The sequence below is a fragment of the Vigna unguiculata genome, chromosome 1 (assembly GCF_004118075.2).
Source record: "Vigna unguiculata cultivar IT97K-499-35 chromosome 1, ASM411807v1, whole genome shotgun sequence".
In the NCBI taxonomy this organism is placed as follows: domain Eukaryota; kingdom Viridiplantae; phylum Streptophyta; class Magnoliopsida; order Fabales; family Fabaceae; genus Vigna; species Vigna unguiculata.
This window is the reverse complement of record NC_040279.1, coordinates 39367123-39393449: the sequence shown is the minus strand read 5'-3', so window position 1 is coordinate 39393449 and position 26327 is coordinate 39367123. Positions and strand designations below refer to the sequence as shown.

Genomic DNA, 26327 nt, shown 5'->3' with positions numbered 1-26327 from the left:
ACTTTCATTATTTACTTTGTAGGACCTACACTTCCCCAATTCCCATATTCTTTTTTCTTCCACCTTTTCTTTAAAACAGAACTATGAATCTTCCTACCATATTTTTAATTACTAATCCTTCTTATAGTAAGTATTAATAACTTTTAATATTTTGAAAATATTAGATTTCACATAATACTACTCTTACACATTAAGCATTAAGGATACTGTATATTTCAAAAGCCTTTAAATCTCATCAATTACTCTCTTTATAAATCTTTAAATAAATTACATTTATCACTTCTAAAAATTTGGAAAATTACATAAATATTGTCTAGTTTTTAAAAATATCTAACCACTTAAATTTCTAAAAATAATTTTACTACACACATCCCTATAACCTCACAATTTCAAATCCAATTTACATAATATCATCTAACACATGAAAATCTCTAAGCATGTAAGATTATTATATACAACAAATTCTCCTTTCAAATATTTAATAGTAGTAATATATTTCAGTACATGTTAAAACATTAAGTAATATATTAGTAGTTTGTTCTTTAACATGAACCGCCATAAGGAGAATTATCCAATGAATTGTGCAATTTCTGAAGTTGATTTGTCCTGTTGTTGATTCTTGCAAAGCATGAGATCCACAATTTAGACTGTTCCATATTTCCTCATTCCCCAAATAATCATAGCCAATAACTTTTCAGGGAAATTGTGAATTAAATTCATTGCACTTAACCCTTTTTCATTTTAATAGCTTTATTTGTTAAATATGGAAAAAAAACAAAAAACTTCACCTTTCCCTAAAACAACAATGTAAACTGTGCATGCATATTCATTGTCTGAACTTCCATATACATGCATGATGTATATTAATTTTTAGTAGAAGTTGTAATTTAAATTTATGAACGAAATATAATAAAAATCTTGTTTAGAACTTCCATATACATGCAATAAATTTTTAATAAGTAAAACTAAAAATCTTAATTTTAAAATTTTCATCACAAATTATACAAGCAGAAATAAAAAATTATAACTGATATTTGTTATCTGTGGTTGAATTGGTATTCGACAAGTAGCACGTGGACTTGTACCTGTATGTTGTGTCCAACTATCAGTTATTATTAACCCAACTGTTTGGCAACAAAATATTTAATATTTTAAATGAATTAAATATTCATGAAATTGAAAAATGAAATTAAACGATTATTAATATATATATATATATTTATTTATTTTTTTCAAAATTTTCATTCAATTTGGTATTTTGTCTCTTTAAAATCGATGTTAATAATTTTAACACAATCATAATTAAAAATATTAAAAAATATTTATTGGTTTTAATGTGATTTTTTACTCAAGAAATTAGCTTAATAATATTTTTTAATCATCACAATAAAAGTTAAAAACCTCTATGTATAAAATTAAAACTTTTCGTGGATAATTATACGGCTTCCATGAATTTTAAAATTGAGAGTTCGTTTAGACCATGCATACTAATCAAAATCTAAAATGGAATTGCAACAGGTAATTGTTTATTTTATTAGAAAATAAGAATACTATTATGAATGTTAATTGTGATTTAGTTTATCTGTACTAGATTCTATATAGAAAAATTTATTAGATTTTAAAGAATATGATGAATGGTTTTCTAAGTAAAAAAACCTAATATTCTTTTCATTCTTAAATTATGTATTTTTTTATGTTTAATTTCACGTTAATAACAATATAAATAATAACAAATTTCACGTTATTTCACGTTAACTAAATATCAGATCAAATCTTAAAATATAAATAATAACAAATTTCACATTAATAAATTTAAAGATTAATTTATAATTTAAATTTATCATAGATAATTTCAGTGAAATGATTTTGGTATAGATTTTTAAGTAAGTTAAGTCTCATTTCACTATTTCACTCATTATTTTTTGTAGTATTGAATTAGAGATAAATTCATTATTTTGATAATTTTTTCCCTCATTTATTTTTTTTCTTTCTTCCATGTAATCCACCTTGTTTGTTAGAAGTAAATATAAACTTTCAAATTTTGTTAAGATTTTCCTGCTTCATGTTCTTAATCTTTCACCCCTTTTATAACATATCTGTGAGACTTTGAGACTTGTCCAAATATGTTTTCTTAGTTAACGTCTGGAAGATCGTTAACTAGAATTATAATATTTAAGTAAATAAAAAAGAAAACTATTTGAACATTATATTTCTGATTGTCTTTTTTAAGTCTTAATTTTTATAATAATTTAAGTGAGGAAAGTTGATGATGTTTTACACTTTTAAATTGCATAAAAAATATAAATTCAATTAAATATGATTAGTTATAAGTTGGTATATGATAATGGAATATTAGATATAGTAAATAATATTAACATAGAATGTATAAAATTATTTGGTTAACTAAGTATATTTTATAATGAGTTTAAGTTATAGAGACTTTTTTAAAGTTAATTTTTGAGAAAAAAAAATCATATTAGATGGAATTAACAAAGAGGTAAAAAAAAAAAACTTAAAATCTTTTAAGGTTTGAGTTGAGTAAGATGTCTTATTATGACTTTATTTGATAGAGCTAATTTTTAAATGTTTGAATTATTTTCTATTGTAATTATTGTCATTGATGAGATATATTACTTTATTATAAAAATTACAATGGAATAAGATGAAACAAATACTTCGACACATATTAATAGAGTATAAAACTTTATCCAAATTATATAAACAAATATATGATGTACTAAGTAAAGAATAAATAAATTATCTTGTAGTCTGTTTAAAGAAAAAAAAAAGTTATTGTAACTTTTAAAATATTATTATAATTTTGAAACAATACAGTTGAATATAAAAATACAAAACATATATATATTTGATAATTATATATATATATATATATATATATATATATATAAATCCATTTTGATAAAGTACTACAACAGCGATAAAGTGTGTATATACTTTATATATATATATATATATATATGTATATATATATATATATATATATATATATATATTTTTTTTAAAAAAAGTGTTTGAAAGCAATTATAGAACTAACACATAATTTCTCACGTACTCGTGGAAACAGATATTTATTATTTTCCTACTTTTGGGCATTGAGAATAATAAATCGTGTTACCAAATTATTTCCAAACATGGTTATTATTCGACTAAGTTAAAAAATTGTTTTAAATGAAATATCAGAAACAAACAGTGACGTTTTTTTTTACTACATATTCTCCGCATTAGATTAAAAGAAATCACGAAGGTTTATGAATCTCATTATTTATTTAATAATCTCACTGTAATTTATAATTTATAATGAGATTTAATTGCTGAGTCTCACCATGTGATGACGTACGAAGCATGCAATGAAACATGGTAGTCAGAAAGGAATGTCAAAATAGAAAGATTGTTGCAGTAATTTGTGGTTAGTAAAAGGATACACACAAAATTCAAACGGAGATTTTATTCTTTTAGAAGAAACAAATAGCGAAGGCTCCGACAACAACAACAACAGCACCGAGGGGGTCTCCGAGAAAGGAAGTGTGACACAAAACACAATCCTTGATTTCCAATTCTACGCTGCAAACAATGGATCCCCGTCAGCTCTGATTCACGCCCTTTACACGCTACCCTGTAAGTTATCATTTTTCTTATTTTTCTTCCATTTTAATTCTCAGCATTTCTTTGGGGTGCCATTGTATGAATTTAAACTTCAACCTAGATTTAAGGAGGACCGGGCTGTAGAAGTTCGTTTAATTCAAAATGGGTTGTGTTGTGTCATTGATTTGATCATTGTTACCATGCCAATCAAATTGTCTATGGAACGGGTTCAATGAGAAGGGTCAGATTTCATGGTAGATCTAATGTTTTATCAACTTCGTGTTATGGGTTTAAAGTTGGATTACGGTTCCATCTGGATTGATCTCCATCCTCAACTACTTCACTTTTTTCATAAATTATCTTTCTTTATCTGAATGTGTATCTTTTGCGCCACTAATATGATATTTCTATGAATTGTTCTTTTTCAGAGAGAAAAACGCCTTTGAAGTTTCAGCTCACGAATGAAATATTTGATTTTGAGTGAGAGGAACCAAATACACGTTCATCAATGTCTAATCTACCCGATTCAACGAGGAGTGTGGCTGTGCAACTTATTTTCTTATTTATTTGTAAGCATGAAAAACACAGTAACCAAATTGCTGGATTTTTTTTTTTTGGTGATGGAGAAGGTTACTGTTGATTATAATTTTTCAATTGAGATATAATGTTAATCTGCTACTGATCTGTGTTGCAGGCCAAACATTTTGTGCTGCTGAAAGGCTTGAAAACGTTGTTTAGTTTGCTTTGAATTCAGTGAGTCATTTTCTTTGGGATAAGTTCTTTATTGTATATGTATAACTGAAAATATTTTATACGTCCTCTCTCTTCCTAAATGTGTTTGCATGTGTGTTTATTGTTTGTATGGATAATATTTTCACCGTGCATGCTCTTCCTTTCTTCCTTCACAAATCTCTCTAGAGTTTTACTGGGTACTTGTGTTGTGTTTCATATGTATTTAATTTGCATTTGATTTGAATTTGGATTATTTGTGTTACAGAATATTGATGCTTGATTGGAGTCATTAACACGTGGGAGTCCTTCTCACTCTATTGATTGTCTCTTCCTACATTGTCTTTGTTAGGGCCTTTGTTCTTCTCATTCTCAGCATTCTTTTAATAAGTGAGAACCTGATGCTTTCGTCAAAATAAGATACCAAAAGATGCAAATGCAAACTGGTGTTAATGTGGTAGAGGATCAATATGAGCAATGTGAGGCTGGATATCCAAACAAAACTGCTATAGCATGCATGATAAATGCAGAGATTAGTGCTGTGTTGGCAGTTATGCGAAGAAATGTTAGATGGGGAATTCATTACATTTCAGATGATGATCAATCCGAGCACTTCCTTGTTCAGTCATTAAAGACGTTGAGGAGGCAAATTTTCTCATGGCAGAATCAATGGCGTGCCATCAACCCTGCCTTGTATCTCCAGCCTTTTTTGGATGTGATACGATCAGATGAAACTAGTGCGCCTATTACTGGTGTTGCTTTGTCATCTGTTTACAAAATCTTAACTCTAGATGTGATTGATAAGCATACTGTCAACGTTGGGGATACCATGCACTTGGTGGTTGATTCCGTCACTAGTTGCAGATTTGAAGTGACTGATCCTGGATCAGAAGAAGTGGTATTAATGAAGATTTTGCAAGTTCTTCTAGCTTGTGTTAAAGGTAAAGCATCTGTAATGCTGAGTAACCAACACGTTTGCACCATAGTGAACACTTGTTTCCGAATAGTTCATCAAGCAGGAACCAAAGGTGAGCTGTTCCAACGAATAGCACGGTACACAATGCATGAACTGGTTAGGTCTATATTTTCTCACCTTCAGAACTTTGACAACACAAAGTGTGGATTCATAAATGGGAGCGCTACCTTAAAGCAAGTGGTATAAGATTTGTGTTTCCTTTGACCTTTTTGGTTGCATTTCACACTTGTTGATGCGATTAATTTGCCAGTTATAAAAAAATTGAAAGGAAAATTCTATTCTGGGCCGGATAAAATTTCTTATTTGCTCAAAAAAAATTGCTATTATAAGTTTTCCCAGTCTACAAATATGAAATTGTTAAAAAAGAAAATATCCTTAACTTCTTCTTATGTTACTGCATATTATTTATGTAAAATTTCAATTTCCATTAATAGGGATTAAAGAAGGTCAAGTAAATGACTACGAAATCTTTTAGGTAGATTATCCGAAACTTATCGGGAAAGAAGGAAAAATGCTTGCAATAACGTATGTTAATAAAATAAAATCTGGTGGGGGTGGGGTGGGGGTCAAGGAAGAAGCAAAGTATCTTTGCTTGAGATGCATATATTTTATATTTAGTTAGGGGTAGATATTTGTCTAGTATATTATTAAACTTTCAAATGCCAATATTGTATAGTCAAATCTATATTCTCTCAGTTCAATTGTCCTGCTGCCATAAACAACCTGAATTTTTAGACTTAGGACATGCATAAACTTGAAATTAAGTAATGATATACATATAGTGTTTTTGCAGACCAATGGACTAAATAATGACCATGCTTTGGCAAGCAGAAAATTGGAAAATGAGAGGCTTAATTCTGCACGTGATGCTCAACCATTGTCTACAATCATTGCTTCCGGTGCTGCACCTGTTGGGGCAGCAAATGCAGTGGATGAAAACACAGCTATTGCTAGCAGTGGCAATGAAACTGATCCACACGAATTACTGCTCATGACTGATGGGGTTCCCTGTATAGTGGAAATATTTCACTTCTTGTGTTCTTTGCTGAATGTCACTGAGCATATGGGAGTGAATCCTAGATCAAACACAATGACATTTGATGAAGATGTGCCTCTTTTTTCATTAACTTTGATTAATTCGGCCATAGAGTTGGGAGGGCCATCCTTCCGCCATCATCCAAGACTGCTGTGTTTAATCCAGGATGAATTATTCTTCAATCTTATGCAATATGGTTTATCAATGAGCCCTCTTGTACTTTCAATGGTGTGTAGCATTGTTCTCAATTTGTATCAACATCTTCGTCAAGAACTCAAGTTACAGCTAGAAGCATTTTTTTCTTGCGTAATTTTGAGGCTTGCACAAAGCAAATATGGTGCATCATATCAGCAACAAGAGGTTGTGATGGAAGCACTTGTTGATTTTTGCAGGCAAAAAACATTCATGGTGGAGATGTACGCCAACTTTGACTGTGACATAAGTTGCAGTGATGTCTTCGAAGATATTGTTAATTTGTTGTCCAAAAGTGCATTTCCTGTGAACAATCCATTATCTTCCATGCACATTCTTTCCTTAGATGGTCTTATTGCTGTAATGCAGGGAATTTCCGAAAGAATAGGTAGTGAATCTTTAAGTTCAGAACAATCTCCTGTGAATTTTGAGGAGTATACACCATTCTGGATGGAAAAGTGTGACAGTTTTGATGACCCAAATGATTGGGTTCCTTTTGTCTGCCGAAGAAAGTACATAAAGAGAAAATTAATGATTGGAGCTGATCACTTCAATCGGGATATTAAGAAAGGTCTAGAGTTTCTCCAAGGAGAACATCTTTTGCCTAACAAACCTGATTCCGAAAGTGTTGCCTGCTTTTTAAGATACACAGCTGGGTTAGATAAGAATTTCATTGGTGATTTCCTTGGAGATCATGATGAATTCTACATTCAGGTTCTTCATGAATTTGCTAAGACATTTGTTTTCCATGATATGACCTTAGACACAGCCCTACGTGTATTTTTGGAGACTTTTAGGCTTCCTGGAGAATCACAGAAGATACACAGGGTGCTTGAAGCTTTCTCTGAGAGATATTATGAACAATCACCAGATATCCTAGCTAACAAGGATGCTGCTCTCGTGTTATCATACTCAATTATATTGCTTAATACAGATCATCATAATGTGCAGGTCAAAAAGAAGATGACAGAAGAGGATTTTATCCGAAATAATAGGCTTATAAATGATGGCAATGATCTACCTCGAGAATTTCTGTCAGAGATTTATCATTCAATTTGTAAGAATGAAATTCGTACCACTCTTGAACCAGGCTTTGGATTTCCTGAAATGACCCCAAGTCGGTGGATTTCTCTGATGCACGAGGCAAATAAAACTTCTCCATACATTGTCTCGGATTCCCGTGCATACTTAGATTATGATATGTTTGTGTTGCTGTCGGGTCCAACAATTGCTGCCATTTCTGTGGTTTTTGATAATGCTGAAAGTAAAGAGGTATATCAAAGATGTATGGATGGATTCTTAGTTGCTGCTAAGATATCAGCCCACTATCATCTTGAAAATGTACTTGATGATCTGGTTGTGTGCCTCTGTAAGTTCATTACCATTTTGGATCCATTATCAGTTGATGATTCTGTCCTGGCCTTGGGAGATGACACAAAAGTAAGAATTGCAACTGAGACAGTTTTCACTATTGCAAATAGTTATGGTGATTACATCCGCACAGGGTGGAGGAATATTCTTGATTGTATTTTAATATTTTACAAGTTAGGCCTCCTTCCTCCTCACTTGGCCAGTGATGCAGCTGACGAGTCACGGATAACTACAGAAATTGGACATGGAAAATATAACTCATATTCTTTAGTTTCATCTAATTTTCAATATATTCCTCCAAAGAGATCCTCAGGATTAATTAGTAGGTTTAGTCAACTCTTATCACTTGGTTCTGAAGAGATACAATCAATACCGACAAAAGAACAGCTGGTTGCTCATGAGCAAGCTACACAAGCAATTCAGAAGTGTCACATTGATAGCATATTCACTGAGAGTAAATTTCTGCAAGCTGAATCTCTATTGAATCTTGAAAGAGCACTCATCAATGCTGGATCTCAACATCTGAAAGGAAACAGAATACTTGAGGATGAAGAGTCTTCGGTTTTCTGCCTGGAGTTATTGGTGGCAATTACTCTGAATAACAGGGACAGAGTTGTACTTCTTTGGACGGGTGTTTATGAACACATATCCAATATTATTCAGTCAACTGTGATACCTTGTGCTCTGGTAGAAAAGGCTATTTTTGGACTTCTTAGAATTTGCCACCGCTTACTTCCCTACAAAGACAACATTACTGATGAACTTTTGAGGTCCCTGCAACTTGTCTTGAAGCTTGACGCACTAGTTGCAGATGCGTACTATGAGCAAATTACAAAGGAAGTCGGTTACCTTGTGAGGGCAAATGCTTCTCATATTAGATCTCAGTCTGGATGGTGGACTATTATAGCTCTGCTCTCAATCACTTCTAGACACCTGGAATCATCTGAGGCTGGATTTGATGCGCTGCTGTTCATTATGTCTGATGGAGCTCACTTGCTCCCTGCTAATTACTTTCTCTGTGTAGATGCTGCGAGACAGTTTGCCGAGTCTCGTGTGGGACCGGTAGATCGATCTATAATTGCACTAGATCTTATGGCAAGTTCTGTGAATTCCTTAGAAAAATGGTTGAATAATGCTAAGAAAGCTGCAAAACAACAGGAAGTGGAAAAGATGTTGCAGGATATTGGGGAGATGTGGTTTAGGCTAGTGCAGGGACTGGGGAAAGTATCTTTGGACCAGAGAGAGGAGGTTAGAAATCATGCATTGTTATCTTTACAGAAGTGCTTGAAAGGAACTGTTGGGACTCACCTCCCACGTGATTTGTGGTTGACATGTTTTGATCAAGTGATCTTCACTGTGCTCGAAGACCTGCTTGAAATTGCGCAGTCACATTCTCAAAAGATCTACCCAAATATAGAAGGAACACTTGTTATTGCCTTGAAGCTTATGTCTGAAATTTTCCTCCAGTTACTCCTAGAACTATCACAATTGGTGGCCTTCTGCAAACTATGGGAGGGTATGCTAAGCTGTATGAAAAAATGTGTGAAGATGAAAATTAAAGGAAGAAGAAGTGAGAAGCTTCAAGAGCTTGTGCCTGAGCTTCTGAAGTACATTTTGCTTGTTATGAAATCTGCGGACATACTAGTGGAGATTAATAATGGTTCGGGAGAAAATAGTTTGTGGGAGCTGACATGGCTACATATGAAGAATATTGCTCCCTCATTGCAATCTGAGGTGTTTCCTGAGCAAGATACGGAGCAGCTACAGCACAGACAGGTTAAAGCAGTTGAAAGTTTGGGATCTGATGCAAACATTTCTGATCCTTCAAATGAAAAAGAGGGCAAAGATGGAGTTGAGATCAGTTTATTCTAGCTGACAGTGCCTAAGCAACCTGAATTGGCTTTTCTGTGTCCCTCTGAACACCACCACAATCTTAGTCTAACCTTGATCAATTTTCATTTTTGTATCTTGAGGTTGTGCGGGTGTTATAGCTAATTATACAGTAGATGACATTATTAATGTGGTTGGAGCAGGTTGATCAGGCTAAGCATGAAGTGAAGTTGCCTGTTATTTGGTATTCTCTCTTTCTCATCATTGGCACAGGGACTTTTGGTTGGAGATGTGTTATACTACATAGATACATTATAAAGCATCAGTATTTCATTCTAGGTTGTACAGAACTCAAAACTATCTCTTTTTGTATTGGCTGGGACATGTATTTACCCTGTATGTTAGGTATGTAAACAACATTTTTTAGATGATCATAAATATACACACACATATTAAGATTATTAAGTGTACTTGGGAACAAGTGTTGTTATATTATATAGACTTTGGTTCTGTTTCTAAAGAGGGTCAAATCGTTTTTGGTTTAAGCAAAATTAATTTGCTTTTGATCAATGTATTCCCTTTTTCGTGCCACACTCAATTTCAACCACTGATAACAACCACTGATAAAATTGTGTTCTTTTTGTAGAACCATGAAACAGACACGGGATTTTACCCCGTTTAATAATTGTTTATGGAGATTGAATTTCAACAATTTAATTGATAGGTTAAAAGTTTGCATTAAATAAATTAAGTATATTAGTTTCATGTGAATTCCTTTATCAGTTAATATAATTTTTATATAAATATATTTATAGAAATATAAGTGAACCTAAAAATATAAGATTGCAAATTTATGAATGTTCATTTAAAAAATTGGTATATTATCATTAAAATAATATTTTACATTATTTAATTATATTTAAATTCATTTTAAATCATATTACTTTACAATATTACTTTTTTTAATCAACTTACTAATACGATTTTAATTTATTATGAAAATATTTTCTTTAATATTAATTTAATAATATTGTTCAATAATTTAATAGTTGTAATTAGGAAAAAGAGTACAAATCTATATAGTATTTTATATAAAAAGTATTTCTTTATTGATAAAAAAAAGTTATCATCGCTATACTTCTAAATTAATTAATATTATTATTTAAAGTCAACCACTTTATCATTATAAAAAAATTATAAATTTAGGCATCATTATAAAATATTAGCAAAAACACAATATTAATGTGTTTGTGTGTGCGTATTTTATAAATATATATGATATTATATTAGTAGGTGACGATATTGTAATATCGTTGTATTTTATAAATATATATGATATTATATTAATAGGTGACGATATTGTAATATTATTAAGTTAATGTACAAAATAAATTTATACTTATTAAAAATAAAGTAAAATCAATGAAAAAAATAATTATTAATGAATGAAAAATAACTATTAAATTAGTTTTTATAGAAAACATGTAAAAATAGTTATGTATGGAGGTGTAGAGGGTGTCGTGTATGGAAGTGGGACGTGCTGGCGACTAGGTTAAATTTTGGGAAGGAAAGGAAAGTTTTATATTTAACTTTTTATTTTTTTTAACAAATTTTTAACTGAAAGGTATTTTGGTTGTTTAAATAAAGATTTGGAGGTGTAGGAAGCAATTATAAAGGTGCATGTAGAAATTGCCCCAATAAAGATTTTGATGACTTGGTGTGAGTCAAATATTGAATTAAGTCGGTCTAAGTTGAAAGGTTCATTAAAGTTTGTCTAAACTAAAAAATCAAACAAAATTAGCACAAGTTAAAATATCGAGTTGACTCAGTCTGGGTCGAGGTTGAGCCAAATCAACCTAGATCGAAGGTCGAATCAAGTTGATATGGGTAAAAGGTCGAACTGAGTTGGTTTTGTCGAAGAATCAAACTGAGTTAACCTTGATCAAGAATCAAAACGAGATGATCGATATGAAGGTCGGTACGAGTTAACCCGATATGAAGGTCAAGATGAGTCGTTTAGTAATCAAGCCTTCTAGTGGCTTATACTCTTTAGCTCGAACCGGGTCAGCTTAGGATGAATAACCAAGCTGAGTTGTCTTGGTGTGAAGTTTAATATGAATCAGCCTATATTGAAGAATTAAGATGAGTTAGTCCAGGTTGAGAAACTAGGACGAGTTAGTCCTAGTTGGAAGTCAAGACAAGTCGCTCACGATAAAAAAGTTGAGATAAGTCAGCCCTAACCACAAGTCGACCATGATCGCAAGTCAATACGATTTCGATCGTGGTTGCAAGTCAAGACAAGTCAATCTAGATCGTAGGTTAAGACAAGTTCGTCCAAGTTAAGACAATTCGGGTATGGCTGAAATTTATGATGAGTGAGTCCTGGTTGAAGATAAAGCCGAGTCGACTCAAGTCAAAAGATTGAGCTGAATCATCTTGAACCTAGGGCCTAGTTGAGTTATCTGGGGTCCATGGTCTAGCTGAGTCAATACAAGCTCATGCTGAACTTAATTAACTCGAACCCAAGTTAAATTGAGTTGGTCCAAACTTAGGTAGAGTCAACATGAGTCTAGGTCAAGTGAAGTCGGACCAAGCCACTGAAGTCCATCTAGGCAATGTTGAGGTGAGGTGACTCAGACCCAAATTGATCCAAGTGAATCAAACATCAATCAATTTAAATCTAGATCAAATCGTTGCAACCCGTGTTTAATAAACTAATATTTAGATATATTAGACTTATCTCATTAGATTTAATTTAATTGATAATTATATTTGCTATGAAATTTGATCAAATTTAAATTGGATTTAAATTTTTTAAGTCTAGTTAATTTAATTAAAATGAATATAAATTATAAATCTCATCTATTTCATTAGATATAAATTAAATCTAGAGTGAATTTTGAAAATCCCAATATGCAGCCTTATTCCGATAATTTAGCAGAAATAAACAATCCTTACAAGTTCTCACGCTCTTGTATATATGGAGAGAAGTCAAAATAACTTTGAGATAGACAAGTATAGTTTATTTAAAGTTTATACGATATAAATAAAATTTGTCCTACAACTTTTACTTTTCATAATGTTAATTATTCACTCTCCATACATAGCAAAAAGTAATATTGATAAATATTTTTTAAAAGAAAAATGTGTCAATTTTCCGTGTACATTTTGGGTGTCAACATTTTGCGTAAGATAACTACTATGATTTAAACTAAAATCAGATAGATTTTCTTACAGTATAAATTTTATAAACAACATTAGAAAGTTAAGGGATATTAAAATGATTATAAAATAATATTTAGTATTTACTTATTATTACAGGCTACAGCAAGATAAATAAATAAATAAAATTTCCTTAGTTTTGGAGAGTCATTTCCTTTTCCTTTCTTTTCTTTTTCAAATTAGTTTACAGAGAGACGCAGTAAAGAATAGAAGACCGAAGATTCCGATGAGGATCAGTAGCAGTACGGAGTTCCGTCAAATTTTCCGCTGAATCGCCGAATAAAGCAAAAACTCGCAACTTTTCGATTCGCTGAGAGTAACGAGTGAGTGAGATTTTATGCTTTCTCTGGATGTTGCAATTTTGCCATTTTTTCAAATGCCCGGAATTTCATCTCAAATTGCTTGAATAAAAATGCTGGATCACATCAGATCTTCTTCTTCTGCACGTGCATTTCGAGTAGTTGAACTCTTGCACATGTGCATACTTGGGAATTAGGATTTGTGTGTGTATACTAGTGTTTTATACTTACATTTCATAGGGTAGGGTTACCTTGTGTGTTAGACATTTACATGCCGTGGAACTGAGTTGAATCTGAAGCGTTCTCAGTTTTGTGTTTCTTGTGTTTGTATTTCGTGCTTCTTTTTAAGTTAGGGCATTACTCTGTGCTGCCTGTAAGAATAATGTTGTATGGCGCTACAAAAATAGCTTACTAGTTCTCCTAATTCTCTATGGAAAAAGCAGAAAGCGTGGAGAAGCATTTAATTTTTTATTTAGGAAGTGGGAAGATTGGAAGGACAAAATAATTTGGTAAATAAATCTGGACTTTTTAGTCTTAATCAGAACAATTCTTGATTATTTGTTTTGTAGAAATCTGGACTTGTTATTTTTGTTGTCTCATTGTATTTCAGAAGACTCAGGCCTTGCTTGGATAAAATTCTCCATTAACATTTACAAAATAAAATAAGAAAAATTGCATGAGTTTTTTCTTGTGAGCTAAAATTAACTTATGCATAATTCAAATCAACTTCTGTTGAAGCTAATATAAGATTGTTTTGACATATTAGCTCGTGCATAAGCTAAGTTTAGCTTTTGGAAGAAACTTCATTTTAATTTCTTGTTTTTTTTTTCTCTCATGAGTGTTTATGAAAAGGTTTATTTAAGCAGACCCTTATTCAGTAATTACTTGACGATTCTTCTTGGTTACCGTACTAGTCAAAGTGCTATCACACAACTCCTTTTAGTTATTTGGTTTGTGGACACCCTGATTGGTTTTACTTATTGGATTTTTGGCACTTATTAGAAAACTCTCGTTGAAAATCTATCAGATCCCTGCCGTGCCCTACAAAGAGTTTAAAAATGGGACGTCTGAAGCTGCAAGCTGGTATCAATGCAATAGAGGAGGAGGAACCTGAGGAATGTGATGCTGCCTACCCTAACAAAACAACTTTGGCATGCATGATAAATTCAGAGATTGGTGCTGTTTTGGCCGTGATGAGGAGAAATGTCAGATGGGGAGGCCGTTACATGTCAGGGGATGATCAGCTGGAACACTCTCTCATTCAGTCTTTCAAGACAGTGAGAAGACAAATCTTTTCATGGCATCACCATCAGTGGCAAGCTATCAACCCAGCTTTGTATCTACAGCCATTTTTAGATGTAATTAGGTCTGATGAAACTGGTGCCCCAATTACTGGTGTTGCTTTGTCATCTGTTTACAAGATCTTGACTCTTGATGTGATCGATCAAAATACTGTCAATGTTGAGGATGCCATGCATTTGGTGGTTGATGCTGTCACTAGCTGCAGATTTGAGGTCACTGATCCTTCTTCAGAAGAAGTTGTTTTAATGAAGATACTACAAGTTCTCCTAGCTTGTATGAAAAGTAAAGCATCTATAATGCTGAGTAACCAACACGTTTGCACCATAGTGAATACTTGTTTCCGGATTGTTCATCAAGCAGGAAGTAAAGGCGAGTTGTTGCAGCAGATAGCACGATACACAATGCATGAACTTGTAAGGTGTATTTTCTCTCACCTTCAAGATGTTGGCAATACTGATCATGCGCTGGTTAATGGGAGCACTAACTTGAAACAGGAGGTATGAGAATCCTGCTACCTACTATCAAAGGCTATATTTTTTCCCATGATTATTGTTTTAGCTTCTGGAGAAAAAAAAACAATACAAGGGAATTGGGGGGGAGAGGGTGATGTTTTCTTAGCATTTATTTCCCACAATTAACAGTTTGGTGATCACGAATTTAATATTTATAACATCTATTTGAATTTTTGTGTTTGGCTATCATTCTTGCAGACTGGAGGCCTAGATAATGACTATGCATTTGGAAGTAGACAATTGGAGAATGGCAGCATTAGTTCTGAATACGATAATCAGTCATTATCTACAAACTCTGCTCCCAATGTTTCAAGCGTTGTGAAAGCAACTGTGATGGATGAAAACACAGCAATAACTATCAGTTGCAAGGATGGTGTACCATATGACATGCATCTCATGACGGAACCGTATGGTGTTCCTTGCATGGTGGAAATATTTCACTTTTTGTGTTCTTTGCTGAATGTTGTTGAGCATACGGGTATGGGTCCTAGATCAAACACGCTAGCATTTGATGAAGATGTGCCGCTCTTTGCCTTAACTCTTATTAATTCAGCAATAGAACTTGGAGGACCTTCTATTTGTCGTCACCCAAGGTTGCTGAGCTTAATTCAGGATGAATTGTTCCATAATCTGATGCAATTTGGTTTGTCAATGAGCCCCCTTATACTTTCGATGGTTTGTAGCATTGTTCTCAATCTGTATCATCATCTTCGTACAGAGCTCAAATTACAGCTAGAAGCATTTTTTTCTTGTGTCATTTTAAGGCTTGCACAAAGCAGATATGGAGCTTCGTACCAGCAGCAAGAGGTAGCCATGGAGGCCCTTGTTGACTTTTGCAGGCAAAAGACATTTATGGTAGATATGTATGCTAACTTTGACTGTGACATAACTTGCAGTAATGTCTTTGAAGACCTTGCTAATTTGTTGTCTAAAAGTGCATTTCCTGTGAATTGTCCATTGTCTGCCATGCATATTCTTGCTTTGGATGGTCTTATTGCTGTTATACAGGGAATGGCTGAAAGGATAGCCAATGGATCTGTAAGCTCTGAATATTCTCCAGTGAATCTTGAAGAGTATACTCCATTCTGGATGGTTAAATGTGAGAATTATAACGATCCAAATCATTGGGTTCCTTTCGTCCGCCGAAGAAAGTACATAAAGAGAAGATTGATGATTGGTGCTGACCACTTTAATCGTGATCCTAAGAAAGGTCTAGAGTTTCTCCAAGGAACACATCTTTTGCCTGACAAACTTGATCCTCAAAGTGTTGCCTGCTTTTTCAGATACACTGCTGGGTTGGATAAGAATCTCGTTGGTGATTTCCTTGGAAATCATGATGAATTTTGTGTTCAGGTTCTTCATGAATTTGCTGGAACATTTGATTTCCAAGACATGAACTTAGACACTGCTCTGCGTCTATTCTTGGAGACATTCAGATTGCCTGGAGAATCACAAAAAATACATAGGGTGCTTGAAGCTTTCTCTGAGAGATATTATGAACAATCACCACATATCCTAGCTAACAAGGATGCTGCTCTTGTGTTATCATACTCAATGATAATGCTTAATACAGATCAACACAATGTTCAAGTTAAAAAGAAGATGACAGAAGAGGATTTTATTCGGAATAATAGGCTTATAAATGGTGGCAACGATCTGCCTCGAGAAATGCTGTCAGAGATTTACCATTCAATTTGTAAGAATGAGATTCGCACAACCCCTGAACAAGGTGTTGGTTTTCCTGAAATGACACCAAGTCGATGGATTGACCTAATGCATAAGTCCAAAAAAACTGCTCCATTTATTGTATCTGATTCTAAGGCCTACCTCGATCATGATATGTTTGCCATAATGTCAGGCCCAACAATTGCTGCCATCTCTGTGGTATTTGATCATGCTGAACAGGAAGAGGTATACCAAACATGTATGGATGGATTTTTGGCTATTGCTAAAATTTCAGCTTGCCATCATCTTGAAGATGTTCTTGATGATTTGGTAGTGTCTCTTTGTAAGTTCACCACACTTTTAAACCCGTCATCAGTTGAGGAACCAGTCCTAGCCTTTGGAGATGACATGAAAGCTAGAATGGCAACTGTGACAGTTTTCACTATAGCAAACAGATATGGTGATTACATCCGCACAGGTTGGAGAAATATTCTTGATTGCATCTTAAGACTGCACAAGCTTGGTCTTCTTCCTGCACGCGTTGCCAGTGATGCAGCGGATGAATCAGAGCTTTCTGCTGAAACTGTTCATGGTAAACCTATTATGAATTCTTTATCCTCAGCTCATATGCAATCTATTGGCACTCCAAGGAGATCCTCAGGATTGATGGGTAGGTTTAGTCAACTCTTATCTCTTGATACTGAGGAACCAAGATCACAACCTACTGAACAACAACTTGCTGCTCATCAACGCACCCTACAAACCATACAGAAATGTCATATTGACAGCATATTCACTGAGAGTAAGTTTCTGCAAGCTGAATCTTTATTGCAGCTAGCAAGAGCACTCGTATGGGCTGCTGGGAGACCTCAAAAAGGGAGCAGCACACCTGAGGATGAAGATACAGCGGTTTTCTGCCTGGAGTTGCTGATTGCAATTACTTTGAATAACAGGGATAGAATTGGGATTCTTTGGCATGGTGTATATGAACACATATCCAACATTGTTCAGTCAACTGTAATGCCCTGTGCCCTGGTAGAGAAGGCTGTTTTTGGACTTTTGCGGATTTGCCAACGGTTGCTTCCCTACAAGGAGAACATCGCTGATGAACTTCTAAGGTCATTGCAACTTGTCTTGAAGCTTGATGCCCGGGTTGCAGATGCATACTGTGAGCAGATTACTCAAGAAGTCAGTCGCCTTGTAAAGGCAAATGCTTCTCACATAAGATCTCAGCTAGGATGGCGTACAATTACATCACTACTTTCCATCACAGCTAGACACATAGAAGCATCTGAAGCTGGGTTTGATGCACTATTGTTCATAATGTCTGACGGTGCCCACTTGCTTCCAGCTAATTATGTTCTCTGTGTAGATACTGCCAGGCAGTTTGCTGAGTCTCGTGTTGGACAAGCAGAGCGTTCTGTGCGGGCACTAGATCTCATGGCAGGGTCTGTCAATTGCTTGGCCCGGTGGACCAGTGAGGCGAAGGAATCAATGGAGGAGGAACAAATGTCTAAGTTATCTCAGGATATTGGAGAGATGTGGTTGAGACTAGTACAAGGTCTTAGGAAGGTGTGTTTAGACCAGAGAGAGGAGGTTAGAAATCATGCTTTATTATCTCTGCAGAAGTGCTTGACGGGGGCTGATGGCATTTATCTACCATATAGCATGTGGTTACAATGTTTTGATCTTGTGATCTTCACTGTGCTTGATGACCTGCTTGAGATTGCACAGGGACACTCTCAAAAGGATTATCGCAATATGGAAGGCACCCTTATCTTAGCAATGAAGCTCTTGTTCAAAGTTTTTCTTCAATTACTCCCAGAACTATCACAATTAACAACCTTCTGTAAGCTATGGTTGGGTGTACTGAGCAGAATGGAAAAATATATGAAGGTGAAGGTTAGGGGGAAAAGAAGTGAGAAGCTTCAAGAGACGGTACCTGAGCTGCTTAAAAACTCCTTGCTTGTTATGAAGATGAGGGGTATACTAGCGCAGAGGAGTGCCTTGGGCGGTGATAGTCTGTGGGAACTAACATGGCTACACGTGAATAACATTTCACCGTCACTGCAACTTGAGGTATTCCCTGAGCAGGATTCTGAGCATTTGCCGCACAAACAGGGTGAACCAATAGGGGGTTTGGTGGCTGATGATAAGGGTTCTGTTCCTTCAAGTGAAACAGCAAGCCGTGAAGATGCTGGCATTGTTGGTTAATTAGAGTTGCTATGATGCTGCTACCTGAATGGATCTTGCTGTTTATAATTATACACACGTTCCCTGACCTCAAGATACTGATTGTGCAGAATTTGTGGATTACATACGCATCCTAATTTTGTTTGCCACTGATAGATGCAGAAGTATTACACGAGGGGAAGTATAGTTCTCAGGCAAGGACGTGCAAGTTGATCTAGTGAAATCTGTCAGCTCTGTCAGTTGCCATTTGCCCCTTGTCGTTCCCCATGGAAGCTTCTTGTTCCAGTAATTTAGATGAAATATATTGTAGTTTGAGATAGATTTCTACCTTTCAGCGGGGTACTGTATGGCTTCCCTTTCTACCCATGGAGCTGCGGCAGGATAGTAAGCCTAATTTCCTTATTTTTATGCAAAACCTCCATTCGCTCTTACTCCAGCATGCATATAATGGGTATGACAACAGATAGTTCTGATTTTGCAGGCTGATTGTCTGTGTGATAAACCTTGAATCCTTTATGCGTGGCATCGGATATATAAATGTTTTGCGCCATTGTATTTAGCATTTACATGTTGGTATTCACCTTTTTTTTTCCTGAGCCAAAATATCGGTCCTTAACTTTAGGCATGCACACAGACTAGCATCTTTCCTTCCTAGTTCCCATGTAATTGGATGTTAAACAATGGACCAAAGACAGTGTTATTGCTAACAGAGTTACAGATATATATTATATATGCTTGAGTGATTTCAGAAGTTAACTGTTCGAAATAATTTGGAATGGTTGCGAATGCATGACTTAAGTTTTGTAACCTTCAATTACGGAATACTTGCTAATTGACCACTGCATTTTCATTTTTACATTTTTCCGCAAAGTTCAAATGTTGCATGTGCCGTTTGAAAAAAACGAATTTCCGATTCGTAGCATCTACTGTTAGCACTCGGTCGAGATTCGCATGTCGGAAAGTTATTCATGGTGGGCTTACGAGTCGTTCCTCTTAAAACACTAAGCATCCAAAACATGCAGTAGTTCTGGCTGTGAAAAGTCTTCGAGTTTAATTCATTTAAGGTTGATTTATTTACAGTGTAATGTTTATACTTAATTCATTGAACTTGGCTAGGACTTCATTACTTATGGAATTATTTTTCTTAATATTATCAATTTAATATTTAACAAACATGTTTATATTAAAAAAATGAAATAAAAAATTAAGGTAGCAGCTGTAAATATAACTTAAAAGAGTAAGATGAAATTTTCGATATAAAGATGATGAATTTTTTAAAGGCTAATTAGTTTAAAATATAAATCTTAAAGAATAAAGTTAGTAAGTTGGATAAGTGGTAGATATAAAATAGTAACAAAATTAGAATATTCAAGTAAATCAATAAATAAATGACCACCCTTTGGGCATGCATAGCTGCTGTGATTACCCAAACTATTAATGAATAAGCTTGCAAAATATAAGCTTAACTTAAATATGTCAACCTTATTTAAAGCTTAGACTTTTTCTTACTTAAATAAATACTAAATCCAACATTTAATAAACCAAACTCAAATAATTCACTAATGACAAGAAAATTAGATCGTCCAACACGCGACCTCCTATAATAGTTCATAGTTTTTTATCTAAAAAATCAGTTCTTTTTTCCACAATTGTAACCATAAGGATCGATCCATGATGTAGTAATTTCTAGCTGTCAAATTCACAGTTTTCGGCAGTTAAAGGAACTGTTAGTTTCGACGTGCATCACAAAGTGTGATATTTTTGGCAGCTTCTAACAATCATCCGTGCGACAGTGGTAGAAAAAACTGAAAAACAAAACAAGTATTTGACATCACAAAGTAGATCTTGAATATGCAGTCTTTTATGTAATAAAAATTGTTCTTGAATATCCAGCGTACGAAGTTAAAAAATTAACCTGCACAGTTGAATGGAGAAGGAAATACAACAATTCAGAAAAAAAAAAGTTATTTGGCCGCAAAACAAGGCCTATGCATGTTATAAAAGAAGAGAATAAGCAACACCTTACCAAATCTTCTCCCTCTTAAAACCGTTCTTCGAACAAGCAAAACGACATTCATCGGTGCTTACTTACTTATCCTGAACCTGTTCCATGAAATCCAAAATGTAGTTAGAGAAAAAGGAGCATCTGTTACTGACAACCATTCCACCATTAAACAATATCAAGTTCTTAACAGTACACACCTGAGATAGGTCTAGTTTTATCTTAGTTTTCATTCTCTGCAGAACATTATTCAAACATTTGCTTGGTCTGCAGTTCAGTTCTCAGAACCTGTTTATAAAGGCTCACCAAAGTAAAATTGAAACTTGAGCAACATCAAAATACGTAGAGGAATCATCTTTACCAGTGTTGGTGAGGTAGTGGCAATTTCTAATGTAAAAGACATTCCCATCAAATGAAGAGGCATAATGAGGGAAGGTAGAATATGAAAAAGTGGAGAGAAAAGCAACACATCTAGATATTGGAGGCCATACAAACAACTAGAAAATTTCCCAAGACATTTATTATTTAAAGTTGAGACTATATGAATATTTTGACAACTATATATGTACAAGGGTGAAAATGTTAGAGGTGACACCAATAAAACTCACTACACAGTAGTAATCTACTCACTATGCCGAGCAAATAAAATAGCTGATTCCTAAATAGTAATTGTTTCTTGAGGTCTGCACTTCCTGATCCTGATATGCATACTACCATTGTTTATGCTTCCACCCGCCAATGATTGGCAGCAATGCCTGCGCAATACCTGGTTAAGTACAGCCAAATCAAATGATCAATTTAACAGCGATTTCAAAACTCCAAATATAGATGGAATTCAATCTATTCACTTCAAGCATATGATTATCATGACAAGCTAAGAAGTTCTAAATCCAGAGATGTTTTTGTTTCAATAGTGTTTGTTGAGTGAAGAGAGTAAGAGAGGTACACTTTTCCAATATTCCGGGTCCAGTTTCAACGCAGAAACTGTAATGCTTTCCACTTCCACGTTATTAATGCCTTCTCTCGTGCACTTGCCTTCAGTGCCTTCATGTCTCTTGTAGATAGTGACACTTCCACTTTTTCCCACCTCCGTTACCTTATCCATGAAAAACACAGATGGCTTCTGACACGGGTCAGAGCTCATTGGTCTTGTATTGAATGTGAAGGGACCGTCTTTCCAACTTCGCCAAGTCTTAAATGTCTGCAATGGCATCTGCAAGTCTGATGCTATCAACAATAATGGATATATTTGTATGGTGTAACCCCATGAGATGGATATTGACCATCTATGCCTATGATCATAGCAAAAACTTTGCTGCACTATCCGGGCAGGGTCGACGTCGTATGCACTGATGAGCTTTTCCATTGAGTGAATTTGAGTCTGGTTGGGAAACAAGGAGTTCACTTGGTCAAGGTGATGGAGTGATACAAGTGGTACCAAGGGGTGTGCAGCTAGAAGACCATATGGATCCCCTCTTATGTCAAGCTGAAAGAAAAAAGAACCACAGTAAACAAAATTTATTATGCATGGACAAGTCCAAAGATTTGCATTCAAGCTGGACTAACAACATTTGAAACATGAACGTGATTTTTTCTTCATACAACAACCAAAAGACTAGCATTGCACCTAGGTTTTTAATATTGCTGAGTTCTATTTTTATGCAGTCACAACTTGCTTAAAGTTACTTTACAAGACAAATTCTGTTTGGTCTACAATTTAAAATCTCTTGTTAAGAAGTGGACTTTAAACCTAACTCAACTTGGTAAGGTATTAATGGGTGGTCCTATAGCGAGTGGCATGATAAGTCCAATAAACAATAAATCTCATTAGGATATGTTCAAATTCATGATTCTGATACCATGTTAAGAAATGGACTTTAAGTCTAACTGAACCTTACAAAACCAGCTTGTAAGGTGAAGTTTGCACCCACTTATACTATAAACTCATCTTATTTCTAATCAATGTGAGATCTCCAACAAATGAATTCATGTACTATGTTTATCCTATTGCTAAGGTTCTAAGTTTGTAATAAGAAGATATCATGCAGGAGGGGAGTCAAAGGGAGATTGACCAAGTATGTGTATCAGTGTATAGTTTGTACCAAAAAATACACAAAAGTAACAAGTGGAAAAAGAATATACCTGGTGGAATCCACCTTCTCTGGTAAGAGGCACACCAATTTCATTCACACAGGCCCAAACCCTTTGATCAGAACCATAAAAGTAGTAGTATCTGCTTAGACAACCATCCATTATTTTGGCTAGTTGAGCAGCTAATGCATAACTGATTGCAAATCCACCACCACCAAATGCCATGTCATAAGAATGCATCAAATCTTGCTCAACACTCTCAGAGCTCCCACCAATATAATACATTTGGTTGTGATCATATTTTCCCAACACAGTAACTAAGTTCTCAGTAAAGAACACAGTATCATCATCTCCCATTACAAACCACCTAACATTTGGCAAACCAAGTTTAAAGCTCTCATAAACTATGCGGGCAATGCGAACTGCAGATGCTGAGTGCACATACTTGAACCGCCTCCAACCCTTTGAGATTTGATATGGCACTAACATGTCATCACGCAAAATCTTAGGCTTCTTGTCAAGCCAAACAAAACCTCTTGTGGTGTTTGGATTCCACCATAGTTTGCTGTAGTTGCTACGGTCATGCCAAGTGTTAGATGATCCACCGATGCCAAACAGAATATGTGAGATGTTTGTTGGTCCGCTGTCAATGACAGAAGTATTCTTTGCAGTATGTATATGGTCCGGTAAGGGGAACCATCGGTCTGGTTTAGCAAATGCTGAGTGGAGAGCGAGTGATATGGAGGCAACAAGGCACACAACTATGCCAAACCTTATGAAGAGAACAACAGTATCACCAAGTCTTTCAGGGATAAAAGATAGTCTGGATGCTTTAAGAGGAGACTCATAACAAAGTTTCAAGCCAGTGTAATTCATCTTCTCCCTGCTGCATTTGAAATAACTCATTACCAAGAATTTAAACATGAATCATAACAAATCATAGACCTTGCAATTCATCAAACTGACTGTGTGAAACAATTCCATTTCATTGCTACTCAGGATACTTTCAGTCATGAAAGGGTGTTTGCTTACTTTTTATCTATGAAATCCTGATTTTCTTAGAAACATAATAATAACAATAATCCAACAAGTGGATGCGCCAAGTTTCTTATTGAGCAAGGAGAGTCCTTTAACCTGACGAATTTGTTTAAACCAATAATTATTTTTACGTGCTAAAAGATTTAAAGATCAAAACCACTATCCAAGTAAGCAAACTATGGTCTTTGTATGTTAAGAATATTGATGTGAAATACTTGTAATATCCCTATATGTTGATGATCTCTCTCTCAAGAAGTTTAACATGGAAGAGAGCAAACTAGCTGCAACTCCAATGAATCAGAAGGGGAATTTTTACAAGGAAAATGGAACTGAAAAAGTACATGAAAAGCTATATAGGATTCTTATAAGCTGCCTAATGTATTCAAATGCAACAAGACCAGACATCTTGCATGTAGTAAACTTGTTATCAAGATACATGAGCTGTGTTAGTAAAATTCATTTCCAGGCAGCAAAGAGAGTTCTTGGATATGTTAAGAGTACAATTGATTTTGGAATAAAATATCATTGTGTTGAAAATTTTAGTCTTCTTGGCTACTCTGATTGTAATTGGGCTGAATGTGTTGATGATATGAAAAGTACTTCAGGCTATCATTTTAGTTCTGGTTCTGTAATTTTTCATGACATTCAAAGAAGCAATAATTCATAGCTCAATCTACAGCAGAAGTAGGATATGTGGCTGCAAATGCTGCAGTTAATCAAGCTCTTTGGATTGCAAAGCTGTTGGCAGATTTGCATATGGAACAAAAGTATAGCACAAAGATATTTGTGGACAATCAAGCTGCAATTTCAATTTCTAGTAACCAGCTTTCATGGCAAAACCGAACATTTCAAGATAAAGTTTTATTTTCAAAGGGAGGCACAAAGGGAAGGAGAAGTGAAATTAATCTACTGCAAAACAGAAGAACACAACACAGATATCATAAGTACCTGTTTTCATCATCTTCTGTAATATTTCTGTTTTTATCATCTTCCCAAAAAACCCTCTAGATTGAAGTTCACTTGAGAGAAAATTTAATATTAATTTCTTTGCTATCTTATTTTATTTTATGCATTTTTTCGTAAATAAACTGAATTGCACTGTAAGAGAATTCCTGGGGGAAAAGACAGAGCAAGTGATATCATTTTCCATATTATTGGGGTTAACAAACTGAAAAAGTTGTTATGAACAAGTAAATTCATAAAAATATTTCTTTTCACGGAACTTTAATTTTATAGTAATGAAACTAGTAGTAACAGTCCCTTTTTGCATAGTCATAATTCACATAAAATGCATTTCTTAACATGATAAATTTAGATCATACCATCTCCCACTGTGAAAAAAATTGGAACAATCTTTTTTCCTTTTGGAAAGAAGCTTGAGTGATAATGTAACGAGGATATATTATAGTTTTCTTTAAAAATAGACATGAGAGAGGTATAAATAAAACTCCAACCATTACTGAAAACAGAACAGAAAAAAGTTCAAACACTTCATACCTCAGTTTAAAGATCAAACTGAAACACTTCTTTTATACGATCCTGCTACTCCCCTTTGCATCAATTTATGACGTTTTATAACTGCAACCTGTTCTGTCTCTTGTTCCAGAACAACTCACTGCAATGAAACAAAAATTATAAAAAAAAAAAAAAGAAATCCTAAAAAAACATAAACATAAAGGTTAAAACTTCACATGAAAGGATGATGATGTCGATGACCCCGATGAATAATAAAAGAAAATAACGATGATGAAGATTCAGAAGAAAAAAGTAGAAGAATTGTAGATTTTGATCATACTCCATCAGCAGAAGAAGGATAGGTTCCCATCATTCAACAGAATTCTCCTTCTCCTTCTTCTTTTATGTTTGGTTTGGTTTTGTTATGGTGCAGAATCCTCAGAACTTGTCTGAGATCATGATTTGGTGTTCCCATTGCATATAAAGGAGAACATTGTACATTTACACAGAAGAAGAGTGAGAGGAATGACTCAATTTTTTGTTGGGACCTTGAGGGGTCGGTTATGGAACATCATGGTAATGTGTCATGTAATATGCTCTGTGGCATCATCATGCACTCACACTGATACACATTCATATAAATTTGCTTCCAAGAGGTTGTTCTTCTAAGTGTCTTTTCCTTTTATTATTATTTTTTCAAATAAATGCTTTTTTTATTTTCAAAGTTAAAAGTGGTATTGCCACCACTAACAATAAATGGCATATATTCTTCATCAAATTGAGAAAAAAAGTTGTTTGGAATAGGTTGTGG

General features: G+C 34.4%; 3 protein-coding genes across 11 annotated transcripts; 2 read left to right on the top strand and 1 right to left on the bottom strand.

Annotated features, from left to right (window-relative positions):
• The first annotated feature begins 3428 nt into the window (after positions 1-3428).
• On the top strand, positions 3429-10198 carry LOC114193095 (ARF guanine-nucleotide exchange factor GNOM-like). 2 transcript variants are annotated; one of them, XM_028082804.1, is made up of 5 exons: positions 3429-3636; positions 4032-4172; positions 4298-4356; positions 4685-5488; positions 6102-10198. In XM_028082804.1, exons 4-5 carry the CDS (start codon positions 4763-4765, stop codon positions 9777-9779), a joined length of 4404 nt encoding a protein of 1467 aa, XP_027938605.1. In that variant the 5' UTR covers positions 3429-3636; positions 4032-4172; positions 4298-4356; positions 4685-4762; the 3' UTR covers positions 9780-10198. The 2 variants fall into 2 exon arrangements, with proteins under 2 accessions (XP_027938605.1, XP_027938597.1); XM_028082796.1 differs by having other exon boundaries at positions 4601-5488.
• Positions 10199-13112: 2914 nt separating this feature from the next.
• Positions 13113-19686, top strand: LOC114169279 (ARF guanine-nucleotide exchange factor GNOM-like). 3 transcript variants are annotated; one of them, XR_003600929.1, is made up of 4 exons: positions 13113-13282; positions 14286-15057; positions 15271-19314; positions 19412-19686. XR_003600929.1 is itself a non-coding variant. In XM_028054389.1 (3 exons), exons 2-3 carry the CDS (start codon positions 14317-14319, stop codon positions 18949-18951), a joined length of 4422 nt encoding a protein of 1473 aa, XP_027910190.1. In that variant the 5' UTR covers positions 13113-13282; positions 14286-14316; the 3' UTR covers positions 18952-19686. The 3 variants fall into 3 exon arrangements, 2 of the variants coding, with proteins under 2 accessions (XP_027910190.1, XP_027910266.1); XM_028054389.1 differs by having other exon boundaries at positions 15271-19686; XM_028054465.1 differs by having other exon boundaries at positions 14261-15057; positions 15271-19686.
• A 761-nt stretch (positions 19687-20447) lies between these two features.
• Positions 20448-26127, bottom strand: LOC114169011. Of its 6 annotated transcripts, none has more exons than XR_003600844.1 (7): positions 25857-26127; positions 25559-25676; positions 23075-23909; positions 21879-22418; positions 21133-21698; positions 20957-21033; positions 20448-20735 (listed from the first exon to the last, which is right to left on the bottom strand). XR_003600844.1 is itself a non-coding variant. In XM_028054059.1 (5 exons), the coding sequence occupies exons 3-5, from the start codon at positions 23897-23899 to the stop codon at positions 21591-21593; spliced, it is 1473 nt and encodes a 490-aa protein (XP_027909860.1). In that variant the 5' UTR covers positions 23900-23906; positions 25559-25676; positions 25857-26127; the 3' UTR covers positions 21427-21590. The 6 variants fall into 6 exon arrangements, 3 of the variants coding, with proteins under 3 accessions (XP_027909860.1, XP_027909923.1, XP_027910090.1); XR_003600848.1 differs by having other exon boundaries at positions 20670-20845; positions 20952-21033; XR_003600835.1 differs by having other exon boundaries at positions 20670-20845.
• Positions 26128-26327: the final 200 nt, after the last annotated feature.

Bases quoted from the DNA above. Each gene is read 5' to 3' on its own strand.
- LOC114193095 (XM_028082804.1), top strand. From the start codon at position 4,763: ATGCAAATGCAAACTGGTGTTAATGTGGTAGAGGATCAATATGAGCAA. The intron at 5,489-6,101 runs GTATAAGATTTG...GTGTTTTTGCAG, and splicing joins GCGCTACCTTAAAGCAAGTG to ACCAATGGACTAAATAATGA.
- LOC114169279 (XM_028054389.1), top strand. From the start codon at position 14,317: ATGGGACGTCTGAAGCTGCAAGCTGGTATCAATGCAATAGAGGAGGAG. The intron at 15,058-15,270 runs GTATGAGAATCC...TCATTCTTGCAG, and splicing joins GCACTAACTTGAAACAGGAG to ACTGGAGGCCTAGATAATGA.
- LOC114169011 (XM_028054059.1), bottom strand. From the start codon at position 23,899: ATGAATTACACTGGCTTGAAACTTTGTTATGAGTCTCCTCTTAAAGCA. The intron at 22,419-23,074 runs GTATATTCTTTT...TTTTTCTTTCAG, and splicing joins GAGAAGGTGGATTCCACCAG to CTTGACATAAGAGGGGATCC. The intron at 21,699-21,878 runs GTACCTCTCTTA...GTACTTAACCAG, and splicing joins ACCCGGAATATTGGAAAAGT to GTATTGCGCAGGCATTGCTG.